The sequence below is a fragment of the Megalops cyprinoides genome, chromosome 2 (assembly GCF_013368585.1).
Source record: "Megalops cyprinoides isolate fMegCyp1 chromosome 2, fMegCyp1.pri, whole genome shotgun sequence".
Classification (NCBI taxonomy): Eukaryota; Metazoa; Chordata; class Actinopteri; order Elopiformes; family Megalopidae; genus Megalops; species Megalops cyprinoides.
The window spans coordinates 41440626-41457796 of NC_050584.1; the positions used below are offsets into that span (position 1 = coordinate 41440626).

At 44.3% G+C, this 17171-nt stretch overlaps 1 protein-coding gene across 1 annotated transcript; it reads left to right on the forward strand.

The window, feature by feature from the left end:
• Window positions 1-2535: 2535 nt before the first annotated feature.
• atp5f1d (ATP synthase F1 subunit delta) lies at window positions 2536-7317 on the forward strand. Its single transcript, XM_036522079.1, has 5 exons — window positions 2536-2788; window positions 3803-3956; window positions 5868-5956; window positions 6764-6900; window positions 7191-7317. The coding sequence occupies exons 1-4, from the start codon at window positions 2669-2671 to the stop codon at window positions 6884-6886; spliced, it is 486 nt and encodes a 161-aa protein (XP_036377972.1). The 5' UTR covers window positions 2536-2668; the 3' UTR covers window positions 6887-6900; window positions 7191-7317.
• Window positions 7318-17171: the final 9854 nt, after the last annotated feature.

Genomic DNA, 17171 nt, shown 5'->3' on the forward strand with positions numbered 1-17171 from the left:
GGCAAACAGTAGCTCCAACACCATCATAAAGTTTGCAGATGATACTGTGGTGGTGGGTCTGATCACCAACAACAACGAGAAGGCCTACCTGGAGGAGGTGGAGGACCTGGCAAAATGGTGCCAGGTCAACTACCTCTCCCTTAATGTCAGCAAAACAAAGGAGCTGGTAGTCAACTTCTGCAAGACACGACAGAGGAGCTACACCCCACCCTCCGTCAACAGTGCCCCAGTGGAGAGCGTGAGCAACTTCCGATACCTCGGCGTACTCATCACCGAGGACCTGACATGGACCACTCACACTACCATCCTGGTGAAAAAGACACAGCACGGCAGCACCTCTATCACCTCAGACTGCTAAAGAAATTCAGACTGCCAAAACAGATTTTAAGAACCTTCTACTCTGGTGCCATCGAGAGCATTCTGGCAAGATGCATCACTGCCTGGTATGGGAACTGCTCTTCACAGGACTGTATGGCCCTGCAGAGGGTGGTGCAACTAGCTGAGCGCTCCACAGGGACTGTTCTGACTCCCCTCCAGGACTTGTATACCAGGCGGTGCAGCACCAGAGCTGGTAGGATAATGAAGGAGCCCCGTCACCCAAACTAAGGATTCTGTCAGTGGCTGCAGTCAGGCAGACGCCTCTGCAACCTCAATGCTAATACTGAGAGGCACCATAGGAGCTTCTTCCCCCAGGCCATCAGAACACTAAATGCAGCTCATACTGGAGGCTAACTCTGTTTTGCACATTTTTGTATGTCTTGCACATTTTTCTATTGTGTTTTATATCTCCTTAAGTTATTTATCTCTTTTTATATTTTTTAAAATATTTTTTCTATTGTGAGTTGTGATTGTGAGTAAATTATATTTTTTTTCTGTTGTGAGTTTTGCACAGTCTGCCCTGCTGCCGACCATCATTTCACTGCACTGTACATTGTACCTTGGCATGTGACAAATAAAAAACTTTGACTTTGACTATCCTCTGTCTGTTCAGGCCCCAGTGTGGTGGAACAAGTTTCCTGTTATGATAAGTCCAGCAAAGCAGCTATTGCAGGCTGAAGCTCCACTTCTTCAGACTCCACCTTGGTTCCTCTACACAAGCATAACTCACCTTTCCTTATCTGTATCATATGTCACTTTCTTTGGCTTTGTTCTTTCTTTGTAACTCACTCAAAAGTGACTTTGAACATAAAGTATTAAGCATTCAAAATGGCTTTGGCGTAAAATCCTATTGAAAGTAGCCTACAGTTTATCTTGTTATGGCAAGGGCATATGTGTGCAAAGCTGCAGGGCCGTATACAGTACAATTTATGTATTGCACATTTTATGTAATGACAGTTTTGGATTAGTATCCATATTAGATTTTGTATGTGTGCGTGTGTGTTTGTGCGTTCGTGTGTGCGGGCAGATGCAGGCAGTAAATTATGCACTTCTGTTATGACTTTGTTTTTCAGTAACATCCTCTTATATTTCATGTTTATGAAGGCATGTTTACAAAGGCTTATCAATTAGGCATGATTTGACATTCTTCCTGCGCCACCCTCCGGTCGACCAGTCATTAAAACGTAAAGACCCTGTTCTAACGCACGCACGCCTCTTCCCATCACTGTCACCTCACTGCATTCAAATGAAACGCGATGTAAAAAAGAGTGATTGTTTGCTACAATCCATGCTGACTGATCAGCTCGATCCATCCTTACAATACAGCCACAGAGCAGTTAGGAACCTTACTTTTATAGCTCGGTTTACAAGTATATAGTATCACATGAAGCATTATCTTATAGCTGCCATGGTTAAATGTTTTTAACATTTTAGACAGCCTTTAGAGGTACTAGCCATAATAACTCGATTAATTTACAGCTGGTCAGTAACCAGTGGCTTTCCCCAAAACTACGCTTAATCGGGGGGGAAATTCGCGCTAGCAATTACGATTTGATCTCTGAATAAGAATCACCAGCAGAACAGCAATAGGAGGTAGGCCATTTAATGCCCTCCTGCAACAAAACCAACATTATACTGACGCGTTTTCGATGGTTTATCAGAACGTCACATTGAATTACATAAATTACTGTTAAGCGCACACTGATAAGTCCATCGAACCCTCTGCGCTCCGTGCCTGCATATCCTCAATTTAGTACCCCGAAATGTTTGTTTAAAAAGTAGAGGTATTGTTTTGGTGATCTTATGCACAAAATGCATACTAATCAATGGAGAATATTAGACAATAAAAGAATATATAATATAAGCATTGTGAAGAATGCATGTGGTAAATGTAGGAAAGCAAAACATGATTCAATGATAGAGCGCGGGGATTGTCCCTCTGGTTCCAGTATATTTATTATAGTATAGTATTTTATTGTTATTAAAGGTTTTGTCATCGGCTGTGCCATTTTGGCTCTTACATTACATGTGTAGAAACGATTAAATCTGTATGCTGTTTAGAACCATGAATTTTGGAAAGTTGATTCATTATAAAAAAAATTGTAATACTACAGCCCCCAGAATGCATTGTGCGTTCAATGCCGTTTTGAACTCTGAATTGGCCTTCTGGGTAGCTTCTCTGTGTCCTTGCTTAGCAAGCGTACGCTGTACGGGTGGATTTGACAGAAGGCTGTTGGGGTCCAGGTCACATCATCCTTCTTTCCACCTCAAAAATTATCTTAATCTTACAATGTTGGCGGCCAGGTTCCTTCTCCGTCGTTCCCTCCCTGCTTTTAGGCAAACTCGGTGCTACGCCGATGCGCCCTCCGCTGCTGCGCAGATGTCCTTCACTTTCGCCTCGCCAACTCAGGTAACGCAAATCCGAGGCAGAATAATAGGCCTCACTCCCCTTCATATTATGCAGCCTCTAAATTAATTTACCGTGAAAACTGAACTGTTGCTTGCTTAAGTGGTAAATTGCTACAGTTTGCTAACTGTTGAGGTAACGATCAACGTTTAGATTCACTAGTATTAAAGACGGCTAGGTTTCCACTCATTTAGCTCGGATGCTATCACGATAACTAACATCAGGCAGATACATACGTATCATTTGTATGCTTTAAAACACGTAAAATGCACCTTTTATGTGTTTATCGTCGGTTTACTGTCTGTTAATTGCCGGGTGCATTGGAATTGCGAACTGCAATCATAGATAACGTTCTCTAATACATGAGCAATGAAAGTGACAACTTGCAGGTCCCCTACCTCTGCACCTCGGGCTACAGTGCCCGATAAGATGTAGGGCATGTTGGTTGGCTAAACGTAGTATCTTTGTCAGCTTTGGAAATAAAATGCTATTTGAACATTTATATACTTTTAAATCCTACAACACTGCTGTAGGCAGTTGACAAGTGTGGAAGTGTGCAATAGTTTTAACATGGAATGCTGAAATGGCGCAGTCATATTCCTTCAATTGCGGCTGCACCTATTGAAATGGCTCCCTGAAATGCTAGACCTTTGTACATGCCGCTGAAATATAATTGGCATGCTCACTGCACGCTCACACATTCACACAGTTGCTCTCAAAAATTGGGCCATACACATAAACAGAAACGGCCTGTAGCAGCAGTAGCAGTAAATAAGTACATGCAATTATTGGGTTGACAGGAGTGTTTCAGCTGTGCAGTGTGTGCACAGGGTGTTTTTCTACTGACTGTGCAGGCTGTAATTTATCTGTAAAAGAAAGACAAGATCAACAGCACACCTCTTCTGCTTGAATATCATTGTAGTACTGGACAATTTTTTCAATGCTCCATAACTTCCTTTTGTATGTACTTCTGTTTTTGTGTAAGAAGCATGTGCATGCTCTTTCTGAATCCTGCAGGTGTTCTTCAAAGAGGCCAGCGTGAAACAGATTGATGTTCCAACGCTGACAGGCGCTTTTGGTATCCTGCCCGCTCACGTTCCTACGCTGCAGGTCCTCAGGCCGGGGGTGGTCACCGTGTTCAGCGATGACGGCTCATCCACCAAGTACTTTGGTAAGAGACTGCAAATTCCTGGGTAGAGAGCGGGATACCTTTTGATGAGTTGCAGCTGTAATGGGCTGCCTTTCATGTCATACCATCTGTTCATTTGAAGGATTTCAAAGATTGAGATTTACAGTGAGAAACAGTGTAACTCACCTCAACCACACATGTGTAGCACTTACCTGGGTGATGCAAGGTGGCCATTTTGCAGCTGAACACTCACTACACATCAGTTGTGGTAGAGAGGTAAGCGCTTAGTCAGTTGTACTGGATATGATGAAGTATGCAGGTCAAGAATTAGGTTAGGACCCTGGGGAAAACTCCGTGGTTATTCATGGCCTCAGTTTTATGTCTTACCAATAAGAAATCTCCTACACTCCTACAGCACTGTATCTCCATTCCTACAATGGTGCATTGGTTTTCCACCTGGTCCAAAGGGAAGACTTCCCCCCTGCTGGCTATCAAATATCACCTCTGAAAGCATCCTGGTTCTCCCAGGTGGGCTGCCATCTCAGAACTAACCAAGCCCAGCTCTGCATGTTTGGCGCAAGATGGTGGTTGACTGCAGCACTACTCTATTTTAGACATCAAATTTGGGAGTACCTGAAAAACAAACAGGTGTTTTGATTTTTTGGTTGCTGCCCATTTGAAAGTAAGACACTGTAACATAGTCATAAGGTTGCTGGGGCGCTGGCGTTGTACCTTTGGACAGGGTACTTAACCCTCAATTGCCTCAGTAAATATCCAGCTGTATAAATTGATAACATTTAGCTTCTGCTAAATGACAAGGTCTTGTAATGTAAATGAAAATACAAAGAAAATTGACTAGAAAAGTTGGAAATGCATAGTTTGTCCTGCAACTGCCATGCACATGTGTGGACATGGTTCAAGCCTGCACATTTTCTGCCTCTCTAACTGTATATCTGAAATGTCATCAATATGCCTAGCAGTATGGTAAATACTTCTTCTCTGTGGATATTTCTTCCTTCCCAGCTTGTAAAAATGTAAGCACTGCCATATTGCAATTGCGAAGATCAGATTCAAATACTTGCCAGCTCTATCTTTGTCAAGGCTAATTGGCTCGCATGTTACAGAGGGAAGTGACACATCATATTAAAAAAAAACCTTATGAGTCCATTGACCGTTGTATGGTAGTTAAAGAAAAGGGCTTGTTCTTGCTCTCATTATTTGGGGATTTCAGAAGACAGCACAGAAAATGGCTTGTCACCTTCAAAGGGAAGAATGTCACAGTGCTCCATTCTGCTGGATACGGACTATGTTTTGCAGATGTTCTACATTGACATTGATTTATCAAGGTTATTAAGAATTTAGTATGTGTTTTTAGTGTTGTACCAGTTGCCATGAGTAGGCCATTTACAGTGCCTACAGGGCAAGATTTTTTAAGGGAGATTAAGGAAATTACAGAAGATTCAGATTAGACAAATTTGGCTGTTCAACTGCATAAGAGTTTTTTTAGGACACCAGAAAAGTTGACTTTGACAATACTGTGTAAAGTTAACACCTAAGCAAGCCCTGTACACATCTGCACATTTTTTTATTTTATTTAGGTTTATTCTTTAGAGTAGAATTTGATTCATTCATTCATTTCATTCATATGGTATTATATCAGTGGATTGTATATCATATTGTAAATGGTCGGTTATGTTATGTGAAATTATGTTGAATGCAAAATATTTTTGTCTGCCAAATATTTGCTTACAAAATTTATTATTGTCTGTAGCCTACTTCAAAAGATTAGAAATAGCATTTTTCATTCAGATTTAATGTGTTGCTATTTTATATGAAGCGAGGAGTTTATCCGTCACTGTGAATGACTGTAATGAGTAGTGGCTGTAATTGCAGTGAGCAGTGGGTCTGTCATTTTTATTGACTGGGTATTGAGTGGGGTCCCTGTGTTTGCAGTGAGCAGCGGATCTGTCACAGTGAATGCTGACTCTTCTGTGCAGCTGCTGGCGGAGGAAGCTGTGCCCCTGGACAGCCTGGACCTCGCTGTAAGTATCACTCTCTCATTGAGACTTTGGTTAAACTCTTTCAGCAGACTAAAAACTGAAAGGCACATATTTTTTCACCTCAGTCCTCCACCAGGTCCAGTAAAGCATGAGCAGTAACACCCCTCTGTCTCACTGTGGGGGAAAACCGGCCTTCAGCCTAACAAATATCTTATTTTTTCACATGGCAAGGCAATGCTCATAATGTGTAACAAAGCCACAGTGTCATTTGACCCTCTCTAGGAGTATTCCTCCATAGTACTTGCTGTTACAACCCGAGCCTGTTACGTTTGTTAATTGCAGGTGTGCCTTCTCTTTTATCATGTGTAATATGCTGTCACGTTGGCTTTATGTCTAGAATGGATGACCTGCTCCTACAGGTAACCGCGCTCAGGAGCCTGCACATATAACAAGGAAGTAAAGGTCACTGAGTAGTGAATAATAACACATGTGGGGGATCCCTACCGAGAGACCTTTCAGTCCCAGCAATGTCTGGCATTTACTTGCCATTATTGCCATTGTAACAAATGTATTTTCCTGAGAAAAGGAGGAGTGCAGACGTGTTGAAGACAGGCTTCCTGACCCCATTGATTTCTGCAGTTTCTTCGAGCCTCACTCTGAATTGCTGATCTTTAGAATGTGCTCACCCACTTTTCCATGATGCTATCATGGTTTTACAAGAAAATAATAGGAAGGGGCATTTTTCCATGTGGAATTTAAAGTGCTTTCAACAGGCACAGACTCAAATTTAATAGGGGGGGTAATGCACGGCAGGTACGTGATGTCCGTCTTTGTTTCTCTGGTTCACAGACAGCTAAAGCGAACCTTGAAAAGGCCCAGTCCGACCTGCTCAGCACCTCAGATGAAGTGGCCAGGGCAGAGGTGCAGATCAGCGTAGAGGCCAATGAGGCCATTGTGAAGGCGCTGGAGTAGAGCTCAATCGAGTGGTACGTACTACTGCGTTGTGAAGTCAGAGAGATTCTTACAGGGGATAATGGCATTCTTACTCCTACGTTGTTGAGACTCCTGGTTTTAGATCACTTCATAATTTTCTCTTGCACAACCTGCATTAATTTCAAGTGAAAATGATGGGATGTTAAGATTTCACTGTGTGGTGTTTTTGGACCATGAAGTATTGTGTGTATTGTGTGAAGAATATGTTCATTCTGATGCACAGTATTGAATGTGATGAGCAAAGCAGCTCAGTAGACTTACCCTTCTTTTTTTTCTTTTCTAGGTAGAGTGTGGAATTAGTGTAAAGGTGGATGTGACTGTTTTCCTTCCCCTGCCCTGTTAAATCCATAAGTGAACGGCAACTTTGTACAGTGAATGAAATTACCAATAAATTTATTTGGAATAATCAACTGTTGTGTTTAATTTTCCTTGTTACCTTTTTATATATTCATCACTCTGTAACTGGAACTGCTGATTGTAAGGAAAAAGCAGAATGGGTCTCTGGAGTGTCGGGGAATGGAAATATTGTCTGAGTGCTGTTCGTTATTGTGTAAATTGATTTAACAAGAATGTAATCCTCTGACATTATTAGTGTTTGCTGAGAGTTGTAGGCTCAGGTAAATAGGGGTGACACAAAAGCTGAAGAGTTCAGGTATGAAATTTGTAAGGAGTATTACTTCACTTCACTCCTTTTCCACTGGACAAGACAATCCTTGTCTGTAGCAGTTCCTCTTACTGCCAGAAGATGTCAGTATGATGCCTTATTGGGCCCACTGACCAAAAAAAAAAAAAACTTCAAAAGCTGCTTGATAGTTGACTCCTATTGAAGCTTGCTTAGTATTTTAAAGCTAAGCATTGCTTTCCTCAAGTCCAAAGAATGTTCTTTATGTCTTCTTTACATAAGAGCATAGCTCATTGACATCTAAGTGACAGACGTGTAATTTCAGCAATCGGGCCTGACAGTGATTAACAACAAAACAAATTTGGGTCACACTTAAAATTGCATAGGACATACCTGTTTTTGTGCCATTAGACGGTCTTGTTTGTGATTAAGGTGTTGCTCAATGTCAGTCACGTGCCTATGGGGGGTTGTTGTGTGACAGTTGCTCCCTGTTTGTCCCCAGGCGTGGGTGTCATAGTACACTGTGTTGGATTTGGTGACCTCAGATTTTTTTTCCCCCCCCCCTCCTTTTTTCATGACAGAACCATGAAATCTGTGCAATGAACGGGGAGGCGAGGGGAGGAAAGCCTTGGGTTTCGTAACTATAGGTTATTTCTTACATGACTTTTGGAGAGCTGTAATCATGGGCTGACAGGAGGCCGGCGAGCCAATCCCGCAGCCCTGTTTATGAGCGTCAGTCGTGTGTATGGAAACTTCTAGTCTCTGAGCAATCATCCAGCTCATGTTGACTTCAGTCACTGCAGGCTGGACGAGGGAAGAAGCCCCTTGGCTTTTGATGACTTGCTGTGGCTGATCTGGTCATGAGCGTAACCTGTTACTTTACTCCCTTCGTAAATAGTTCGTCAGTGCCGGATAGGAAACGCGAGGCTTTGGCTAATTTAAATACTCTTTTGTGCGAGCTGACGACAGTTGCGTCCATAGCGGACGTTGAATTTGTTTCATATTAAGGTCTGTGCCCATTCCTCGCTTGTTAAAACGTTAAAGCCAGTAAGCGTGGAGTGTTGGCTCGGTCTGCGCAGAAGTGTACTGACGGTGCTCTGTGAGCCAGCAGTCTACTGCCAGGGGCAGAGTGACTGTGTTTCCAGAGGCTGCTCACCAGAATGGAAAACTCTTTCTGCTGAATGAAGCAGGAAAGAGTGACATGCACTCACTAAGTTTTATGTATGCTGTAATGCACCGTGCATGTGATTCACAATTCTGGAAATGCCACTTTGGGTTTTTTCCGTTAATGACACGGGATATTTTTAAAAAAAGGCCTCCACATCCTGATCTCCTCCCAGTGTCGCCCAGTTTTGTTCACTTTCGGGCTGCCTGACCTCCACATGCGAACATTGCCTGTGCGAACAAGGCCAGAACGCCTCCAGAGAAGCCAGAGAGACGCTGAAATGACAGAGTGTGACTCCTGGCTGTGCGGGGCGTCAGTTTCACTCTCAGGGTTTATCTGCCTTTCCCTGGGGCTCCCAGAGGGCACAGCGCTGTCTTTCTGGCGCGCTTTGCCCTGTGGGAGGTTGAAAGTCTATGTGCGTTGTTTTTTTCGTGGTCGTGTGGGCTTCCCTATCTCACGGAAAATTTAGATGTCAGTGGGTATACTTGTGACTTGTAGGCCTGAGGTGCACAGAGTAAGCCAATGTAAAGGAGGGTTTTTTTTATCTCTCTAGACTATCTTTGGGATGTCTGTGGGCCTGCCAGTTAGTAGTACTTCCATTGGAAGGTTTTGTGATTTGAGAAGACATCAAGCACGTAATTGGGATATAAGAATCATTTGTTTTAATTTGTGGGAGCAAACGGTAGGAATGTGTGCATTTGCCTTTGGCAGTAAAAGCAGTTGTGAGGAGCACGAGAAAGATTATTCCCTAATAGAAAAGAAACTATTAATGAAGTTAAAGTAGGCACATGGAAAGTGAAGAATGCCCCTCTGTGCAGTAGGATTGCTGAGCGATTTGTCAGAGCCATGTGGTATTTAAGTGTCTCCTGACAGCCTCCATCAGTATGTAAAAGGGACTTAGTGTTGTCTTCATTGGAAGCTAGTCTACATGCCCAGCTACTATTATGTCACTAACTACCATTGAAATTATGAGAAAGCTGTTTTAAAGGGTGAGTGGTAGGAACGTACGGGCGGTACAGGCGGCAGTGTAGCATGGTGGTTAAGAAGCAGGACTTGTAACCGAAAGGTTGCCAGTTCAATCCCTGCTAGGACACTGCTGCTGTACCCTTGGGCAAGGTACTTAACCCACAGTTGCCTCAGTAAATATCCAGCTATATAAATGGATAACATTGTAAAGAATGGTAACCTATGTAAGTCGCTTTGGATAAAAGCGTCTACCAAATGAATAAATGTAAATGAAAAAAACGTAAACTGTGCTGCACATGTGGCAGTTTGTGCAAATGCATTTGAAGTCCAGGCTGGTGCACTGCAGGTCTGTGTGTGGAAAGTTAGCTGTGTTCAGCTGTGTCAGAGAGATGCCAGTGGCAGATGCCAGTTTTGGTCCGATGTGTTTCTCTGCTTGCCACTTCAACCTCCACAGGTTCCCTGTGATCACTTGCTGTTTTCATTTTTGTGGGATGTCTTCAATTAGGGCTACTGAGTGCATAGCCTATGGGCTGCAGTAGTCATTCACATTAGCATGATAATATTAGAAATTACCTAGAAACGCCTCTTATGATGCTTAATGGAGTCAGTGAAACCCAATATAAAAAATCTTGTGTGTAAGATCAAAAATATTCAGTTGGAATCACAATATGCCAGGTCAGATGAAATGGGGCAAGAGTCAGTCTAAACTAGTTAAAGATCTGATTAAAGATGTTATTTGAAGAGACAGAAGAGTCTAGTAGATGTAAGGCATTCCCCGAAACATGAATTGTAGAAAATAATTGTGCTGGAAGTGACGGTCTGTACTGTATAAAGTGGTTGGACTTCAGGAGATGTTGGAACATCTCCATTTCTTTTTGGGGACTGTTGTATTAAACCTCTTAAAGAACACTAAAGTGACGTTGTTAATTTATTGAGATTATGTGCCCATCCATTACACCAAAAGCTGAATGAGGACAGCCTGCTTGCACCGCTAATCATGGGCTTATTTCCACTGAGAGTAGAACAAGGAGGACAAGACTTAACAGAGGCTTATGGACCCTGAACTGACCCAGAATCAGAGTCCCGGTAGTAAGAGAGCCCCTCACCTGCTGAATGTGGGCACCCCTAGTGGACCATGTGCAGAGGAGGTGGAACGATGCCCGGAGAGTCAACTAAGGGGAGAGCCGATTGAAGAGCTGACCTCTGGAGTCCCTGTGTTAACAGGGAGGGCTGGCTCTCAGTCAGCTGTCAGATACTGTGTCCAGGCTGGGAGTGGGAGTGGAGCCCAGCCCTGCAGCCCACGTCTCTGCCTCCTCTTGTCATCCCCACTAACTCTACAGCACACTAGCCAGGGCCATTTCTGCTAATAGAAGCGTGGGGCATTTCGGAGAAAATGGCAAAGCCACGACGCCCCCCTGGCTGGGTGAGATAATCAGCTTTTCTGTCAGAGCAAATGGCCGTGAGTAGCGCTTCAGGTAATGATTAGTCTGGATGTGTGTGCGCACAAGGTGCCCTTCTGTTGTTTATTTCCTGTTTCCTTGTGAGCACACACAAACTGTCCTGCTGCCGTCTTTCACAGAGGGTCCTTCAGTGTTTAATACAGCTAATGCGCTGTCACATGGGGCTAAACTGAGCCCCTTCTGCACTGAACTGCGTGCATGTTAAGTTTCATTGTTGCTCATGCTTTTCACCCTAATGAGCCCAAACAAAGATCTTGTCTTCCAGATCCTGCATGCAGATTTTACAGCACTACCTTGCTATTTCCATGTGTAAGCACAACTATACATGTTTACAATCAGTAGAAGGAAATAAGTTGTAGTTGTTTGCTTCCTTTTCAAAAGAGCTTCTGCACATGCCTTGCTTTTAGGAGCACTGCAGAGAACTGAGGGGAGGGATTACATCCAACTCCTGGTTAAGTTGCACAATTTAAAATGACGCTGTTTGCCTCTGGAACCGGGCGTGATTGTGCTGCTTTGGCTCGGCCCAGCGTGCATAATATCCCCGGCCTCTCGGCTGGCTGCTGACAATGAAGTTTGCGGTGCTCTGGCATCCCGGTGAGAGAGGTGTTAAATTCCAGAGCGGTGAGACGTGTGGAGCAGCAGGGCGGGGCGGGAGGGGGCCGGCAAGGGGGCCGCAGAGGGGCAGAAATGGCAGGGTGAGACTGGCCTCAGGAACTCCGGCAGATTTCACACCTGCTGACGGCATAGTGTTGCGTGTCCTCTGTGTGTATGTCAGCGGGGCGAGCGGTCCGCGGATCGCTCGCTCATGACACAAGTCCTCCGTTCACCTGATATCAGCACCCCAGTTTCCTTTTACGCTCTTGTGCTGTGATCATGTCAGGCCGTGTTTTTTCTGGCAGATGGAAATAACCAGCTCTTGTCTCTGGGACGGAATAAGGGGCGTTTTCGCAAGTTTTGCAGCAAGGAGAAGAGAGCAAACTGTGCCCACAATGTTGGCAAAGAATAAAAAACTAGTTTGGAACTAGCACCAAAAAAGATGCCACTAGAACCTGCAAACACGAGGTCAGGCCAGGACAGTCGGCTTCTATCGACCTCAGATAGTGTGCCTGTTTGTGGATTGATTGAGTACCTGGAAAGGTCAGTGTTATTTCCACCATTCTCTGCCTCTGTTTTCCATGAAACCCAACTTCAGGCTGAACTGGAATTATTAAAGAGAAAGTTGGGTGAGTTGCTCCTTTTCAAAAAAGCATCTATCTGGGTGCGCCGCTGTAATTTAAATCAAAAACATCAGCAAGTCTGTCAAGGAGAAGCCAACAAGGAGCACTCTGAAAGCAACAACACATCAGTCTTGTGATATTTTAGCAGTTTTTCCAAAGTTGCAGTGTGTAGCATGTGTGGATCTCTGCTGAGAGGGAGCCCTGTGGCTTTGCAACAGATATATTGTAAAACCGCACTATACAACAAACACATCCCACAAGCACAGAAACATATTGTTGTATTGTGTGTATGCCCGTTGTGGTGTCTTTACAGTCAAATGTTTGTTTCTTTCCACAGACAAGCAAATGTTTTCAATTCATGCCATACAGCATCAGAGCCAATTACCTTATTGGTCAGTTTGACACGCTGCTACTATCTCACACCTTATGAAACACCCTCCCACCCGTCTAGTCCCGCCTAGCACTGCAGGAGGGAGGTGTTTGAGAAGTGCTGGATGAGCTGGAGAGTCCTGCGGGTCCCGGCCGATGTCCGATTTGCCCTGGGAGTGCATGCACAGCCCCTGCGGAACCAAGAGATTGGGACCCTAGAAAGGCACCTGGCTCCAGTGTGCATTGTGTTAGTCATGGCATTTGGGTTAGCTCAACTGTCCAGTCCCCCCACCCCACTCCCCCGCATCTCCAATACCTTCTGTTCATTAGCTGTGCTCTGAAAGGATGACTCCTGTCTTCCACCTACAATCACAAAGTTTTATCAAGGCCTGATTCAAAGATGAAGCCACTCGCCATCTATATATCTCCACGCTTCGGCCAGGCTGGGCAGAGCTATTCCCCTCTGGACCTCATTGCCATAAACACCACAGACCAGGTCTCTGTAAACATCTAAGAGGGATCTTATCTGTGCAGGTATTGGCACATTGGGGTGCAGGTACTCATCTAAAAAGTGTTAGCTGTTTACTGTGCAGTCTGCATCAGTGCCGTATCGTTATATGAATGGTGCGGACAGCTCCTGCCTCTGCTTTGCAAATGGCCTTTTACTCCAGCCCAAAACATCAGTAGATCTGACATACACACAAATACACTGGAAGTATTTTGTTACTCTCAGGTTGCACCATTGTTTTGCACTGACAGGCTATGGAACAGCTATAAAATTGTCCCTTTCAGATCACCCTATTACATGGTAAAAGTGACAGTGTTTTATAATGGTTCTTGTGCTGTGGTTTTTTAAACCTTGTTCTAGAATAAATGGAAATATTGTGCCTCTGTTTTTTCCCATGATTGCAAAATAGAGCAATAAAAAATGGTATTTGAAATATGACTTGTCGTTCCAGTTGTGGAAGAAGAAGGTCAGAACTGGAGGTCCTTGCTAGTCATTACTATTAATCATGGAAGTGTTGATGGGTCTCAGTCAAAAGTGAGAATACTTAAGGTGACCTCTGTCCATGCCTAGAAGTTGTTTATGTAAACCTTTTTGCCTTTTACATCACAAAGTAATACTGACATGAATTGAATACCTACCTTTTTGCCAGCATAAGTGAGATACAATGGAAAAATGTTCCATCAGTGTCTTTTTTTAATGAATTTACTACCTCCTTATCTAAGAACACGGTAAATAGTCATTATGACTGCACAGGGACTCCTCGCTCTGGTCTTGTTGAAATAAACCTCACCCCCACCCCCCTCCTTTCCTCAGCTGACCCACCTCTCTCCACTAGACAGTGCTGTTTCTGTGGTTTGCCAATCACATGTTTCTCCACTGAAGCACTTGGAAAATATGCCATCAAGCTTGTTTCCACAGAGGACGACCAAGGCAGACATAGCTACTTTAACAAGCTTACGGCAAATCTGGCAGGGTCTGAATTCCAGTGCAATTCTGACGTCTGCACGCGAGTGCCTGACACCTGCCCGTGCTGCAGCCTGCACAACGTCACCATCACAGACCAGGCTTATTGAGCAGTTTATGACAGCTAGCAGGGACGGTAAGCAGACGGGGGGTCAGTGGAATGCGGTTATTGTACAGTAGGTGTGCCCTCTGAACCATGAGACGTATTGGCCTGTGAAACTTGTGGGGACATTCTCTGAAGAGGCCACTGCGACGAGGTCATGCAAGCAACCTTAGCATTGACAGCAGAGCATTGCTGTTGTGGAAACCACCCCCAATGTCATTTCCCTTTGACTCTAGCCTGATTTATATTCAGCCCACCAGCAGCTTGCTCGTTAGAATTTATGCCCTGTCTATCCCTGTTGAAAGGATATGTTTCCACGGATTCTCTCCTGCTCCCACCAGCCCTATGCGTCATCTCCAGTACTTCTGCCTGGGCCAGCAGTACCTCCTCTACTGTAAGACCGACCTTGGTAGACGTTATGAATGTCACACACTATGGATGCGTTTTCACACAGTGAATAAAATGAGAAAAAGCAAGGTGTCTGGAATGACTTTTTGTCACATTTTGGGCTTTCAATTAGATGTCATCAGAAAGGTCCCCTTGCCCTCATGATGTGGCTGTACAGTGCAGACCATTTTCTGTATCAATACAGCTAGGAACATTAGTAAATGTGTGCTTAGACAAAACATGCCTGTGAAGACTGGGGATGTGGAGAAGCTGGCCAAACGTCTTGACTCACCTGACTTTTTGGTTTTCTTCAGTTCTGATTTTAGGTGTCGCAGCTGTATATGGTGAGGAGGGTGGAGAGCTCATTGTGTTTCTGTGGTTTACACACCGCACTGGCTTGTGAAATGCATGTGAACTATTCCTCATTGTGTTTCCACTGATAGGATGCTCCATCTTTCATAGTCATAAATTTTTAGGCATTAATCCTAATATGGTCATAAATCTTTCATTTTTATTTGTATAGCGCTTTTTACAGCACAAGTTGTCACAAAGCAGCTTTACATTGTTCCCAGGCCTGAGACCCCCTGAAAGCAAGCCTAAGGCAACAGTGGCAAGGAAAAACTCCCTATCAGGAAGAAACCTTGAGCAGAACCCGGCTCAGAGGGGGAGCCCATCTGCTTCTGGCCAGCACTGGGCAGATAGAGTTAAAGACAAGTTATACAATGTACTTTAAGACATTTAAGATTGATAGACAATAGTAATTAACAGCAGAGTGATTATAAGAATGTCTCCTAGGATGTCCGGTTCTTCCTTCTCAGAAACACTGCTGCAAAGAACATTTTGTTCATTTCAATATTGGGATTGTGGGAGTATTGATTTTGACAGAAGGGATGTTGGGGGGGGGGGGGGGGGGCTCTTTTACTTTGTGCTGTGAGATTCTTGCTTAGAGAATTATAGACTGCAAGAACAGGGGTGTTCTTAAAATCTGGCCAGCCAGAAAGGGAGGTGGTGCTTTGCAGGCTAAAGAGGATTGACTGCAGTCAGTCCTCAGTGTTGAATCTGCAGCACACAGTGGGTTGTTATCAGGAAACAAGTGAGGAGAGAGGTCCTGGCAGAGCAGGAGAGGAAAGTCTGGGGGAGGGAGGAGGAAGAGGGGGAGGCCGAGCTGGAGGGAGACGGGAATTAATGACGTAGCTGGTGAGGAGGGGGAGCTATTTTAAGCCTCTGTTACGGTGCTGGCTGCTGCGTTCTCTGCTTTCCTGACGTCACAGATGAAATCTGCCTTTCTGCAGGCCTTGGCAGACTGGGCCATGTGACAGATAATGACCTTCTGCATCAATGATTAGATTACGGCAATCAGTAGAGGAGTGGAGACGAGCGAAATGGTAATGTTCCTGCTGCAGTGGCCCCCACTGTGTGCTCACAAATACAGACAGAGGGAGAGAGAGAGACTGAGCTCTGATTAAATTAGCTAGTGTGGAACGCCATTAAGCTAAGGCAACAGAGGGGATTAGACTAGGGAGAATTCTGGTGTTTGTGTTCGCCTCAGTCTCACAATGTATGCACTGTTGAATGTGTTATTCACAGTTAATGTCATCTTTGTGGACACAAATATTTAGCAATACGGTACAGCATTAAAGGGATAGGACTCTTAACTCCTTCATCCCACAGTACTTTTAACCTTTTCCCTTCCCAGAATTTCCCCTGACAGTCCTGGAATACCCTTTTTCTCCTAGCGTGCCATACCATGAAAATATCTCAGTTCTCGTGTCTCCTCCTGGGGCATTCCTGCTGAGGAGGAATGGACTGATGTGTCTGGCCCCATAAATTACCTTGTGCTATTTCAGCAGGACTGAGAACATGCGCAGAGGTGGTGAAGGGTGAACTCTGGATGAGGTGTGACCGAATTATGTCGCATGCAATCTAGTTCAAGTTGTATTCTTTGTGCATTCCTCTTGCTTTTTAAAAAGACATGTAACTACACAGTAATAAAGAAGACCTACATTCACACCTTCAAGAAAAAAACACAGCTGCTTCAACATACCCAGATGGTCTGAAATGGGAGGGTCCATGTTTGTCTGCCTTACGTCATGTGTCAGGACTCTGTCTGGAAACAATCTTGCTGAACCACTCAGTCTTCCACAATTTGCACTTGTATTCAACTCAAGTTGTTGAAATGTAACCACTGTGGCTCAGAAAGGTCACGCAATCACAGGTAAGTATTTCAAGTTACGAATGGGCATTACTTTCTAGACGGGGAGGCAAATATCCTAAACTGTTTCTTCTGGGCAAGCGTGGTTCTTGCTTCCCTTTCTGCAACACGCAACAGCTGACATTTACTGGTCACAAGAATTTGGGTCCTTCCTGTTTTTCCATGCAGTAACTGCAGCGGTCTCCCTACACTGATTTGCAGAAGCAGTCTTTTTTCTGCAGGAGTGTGAATGCAGGGAAATACTCCCAAGAACTCCATATTTAACACCATATGTAGCTCTCTGTAGTATTTC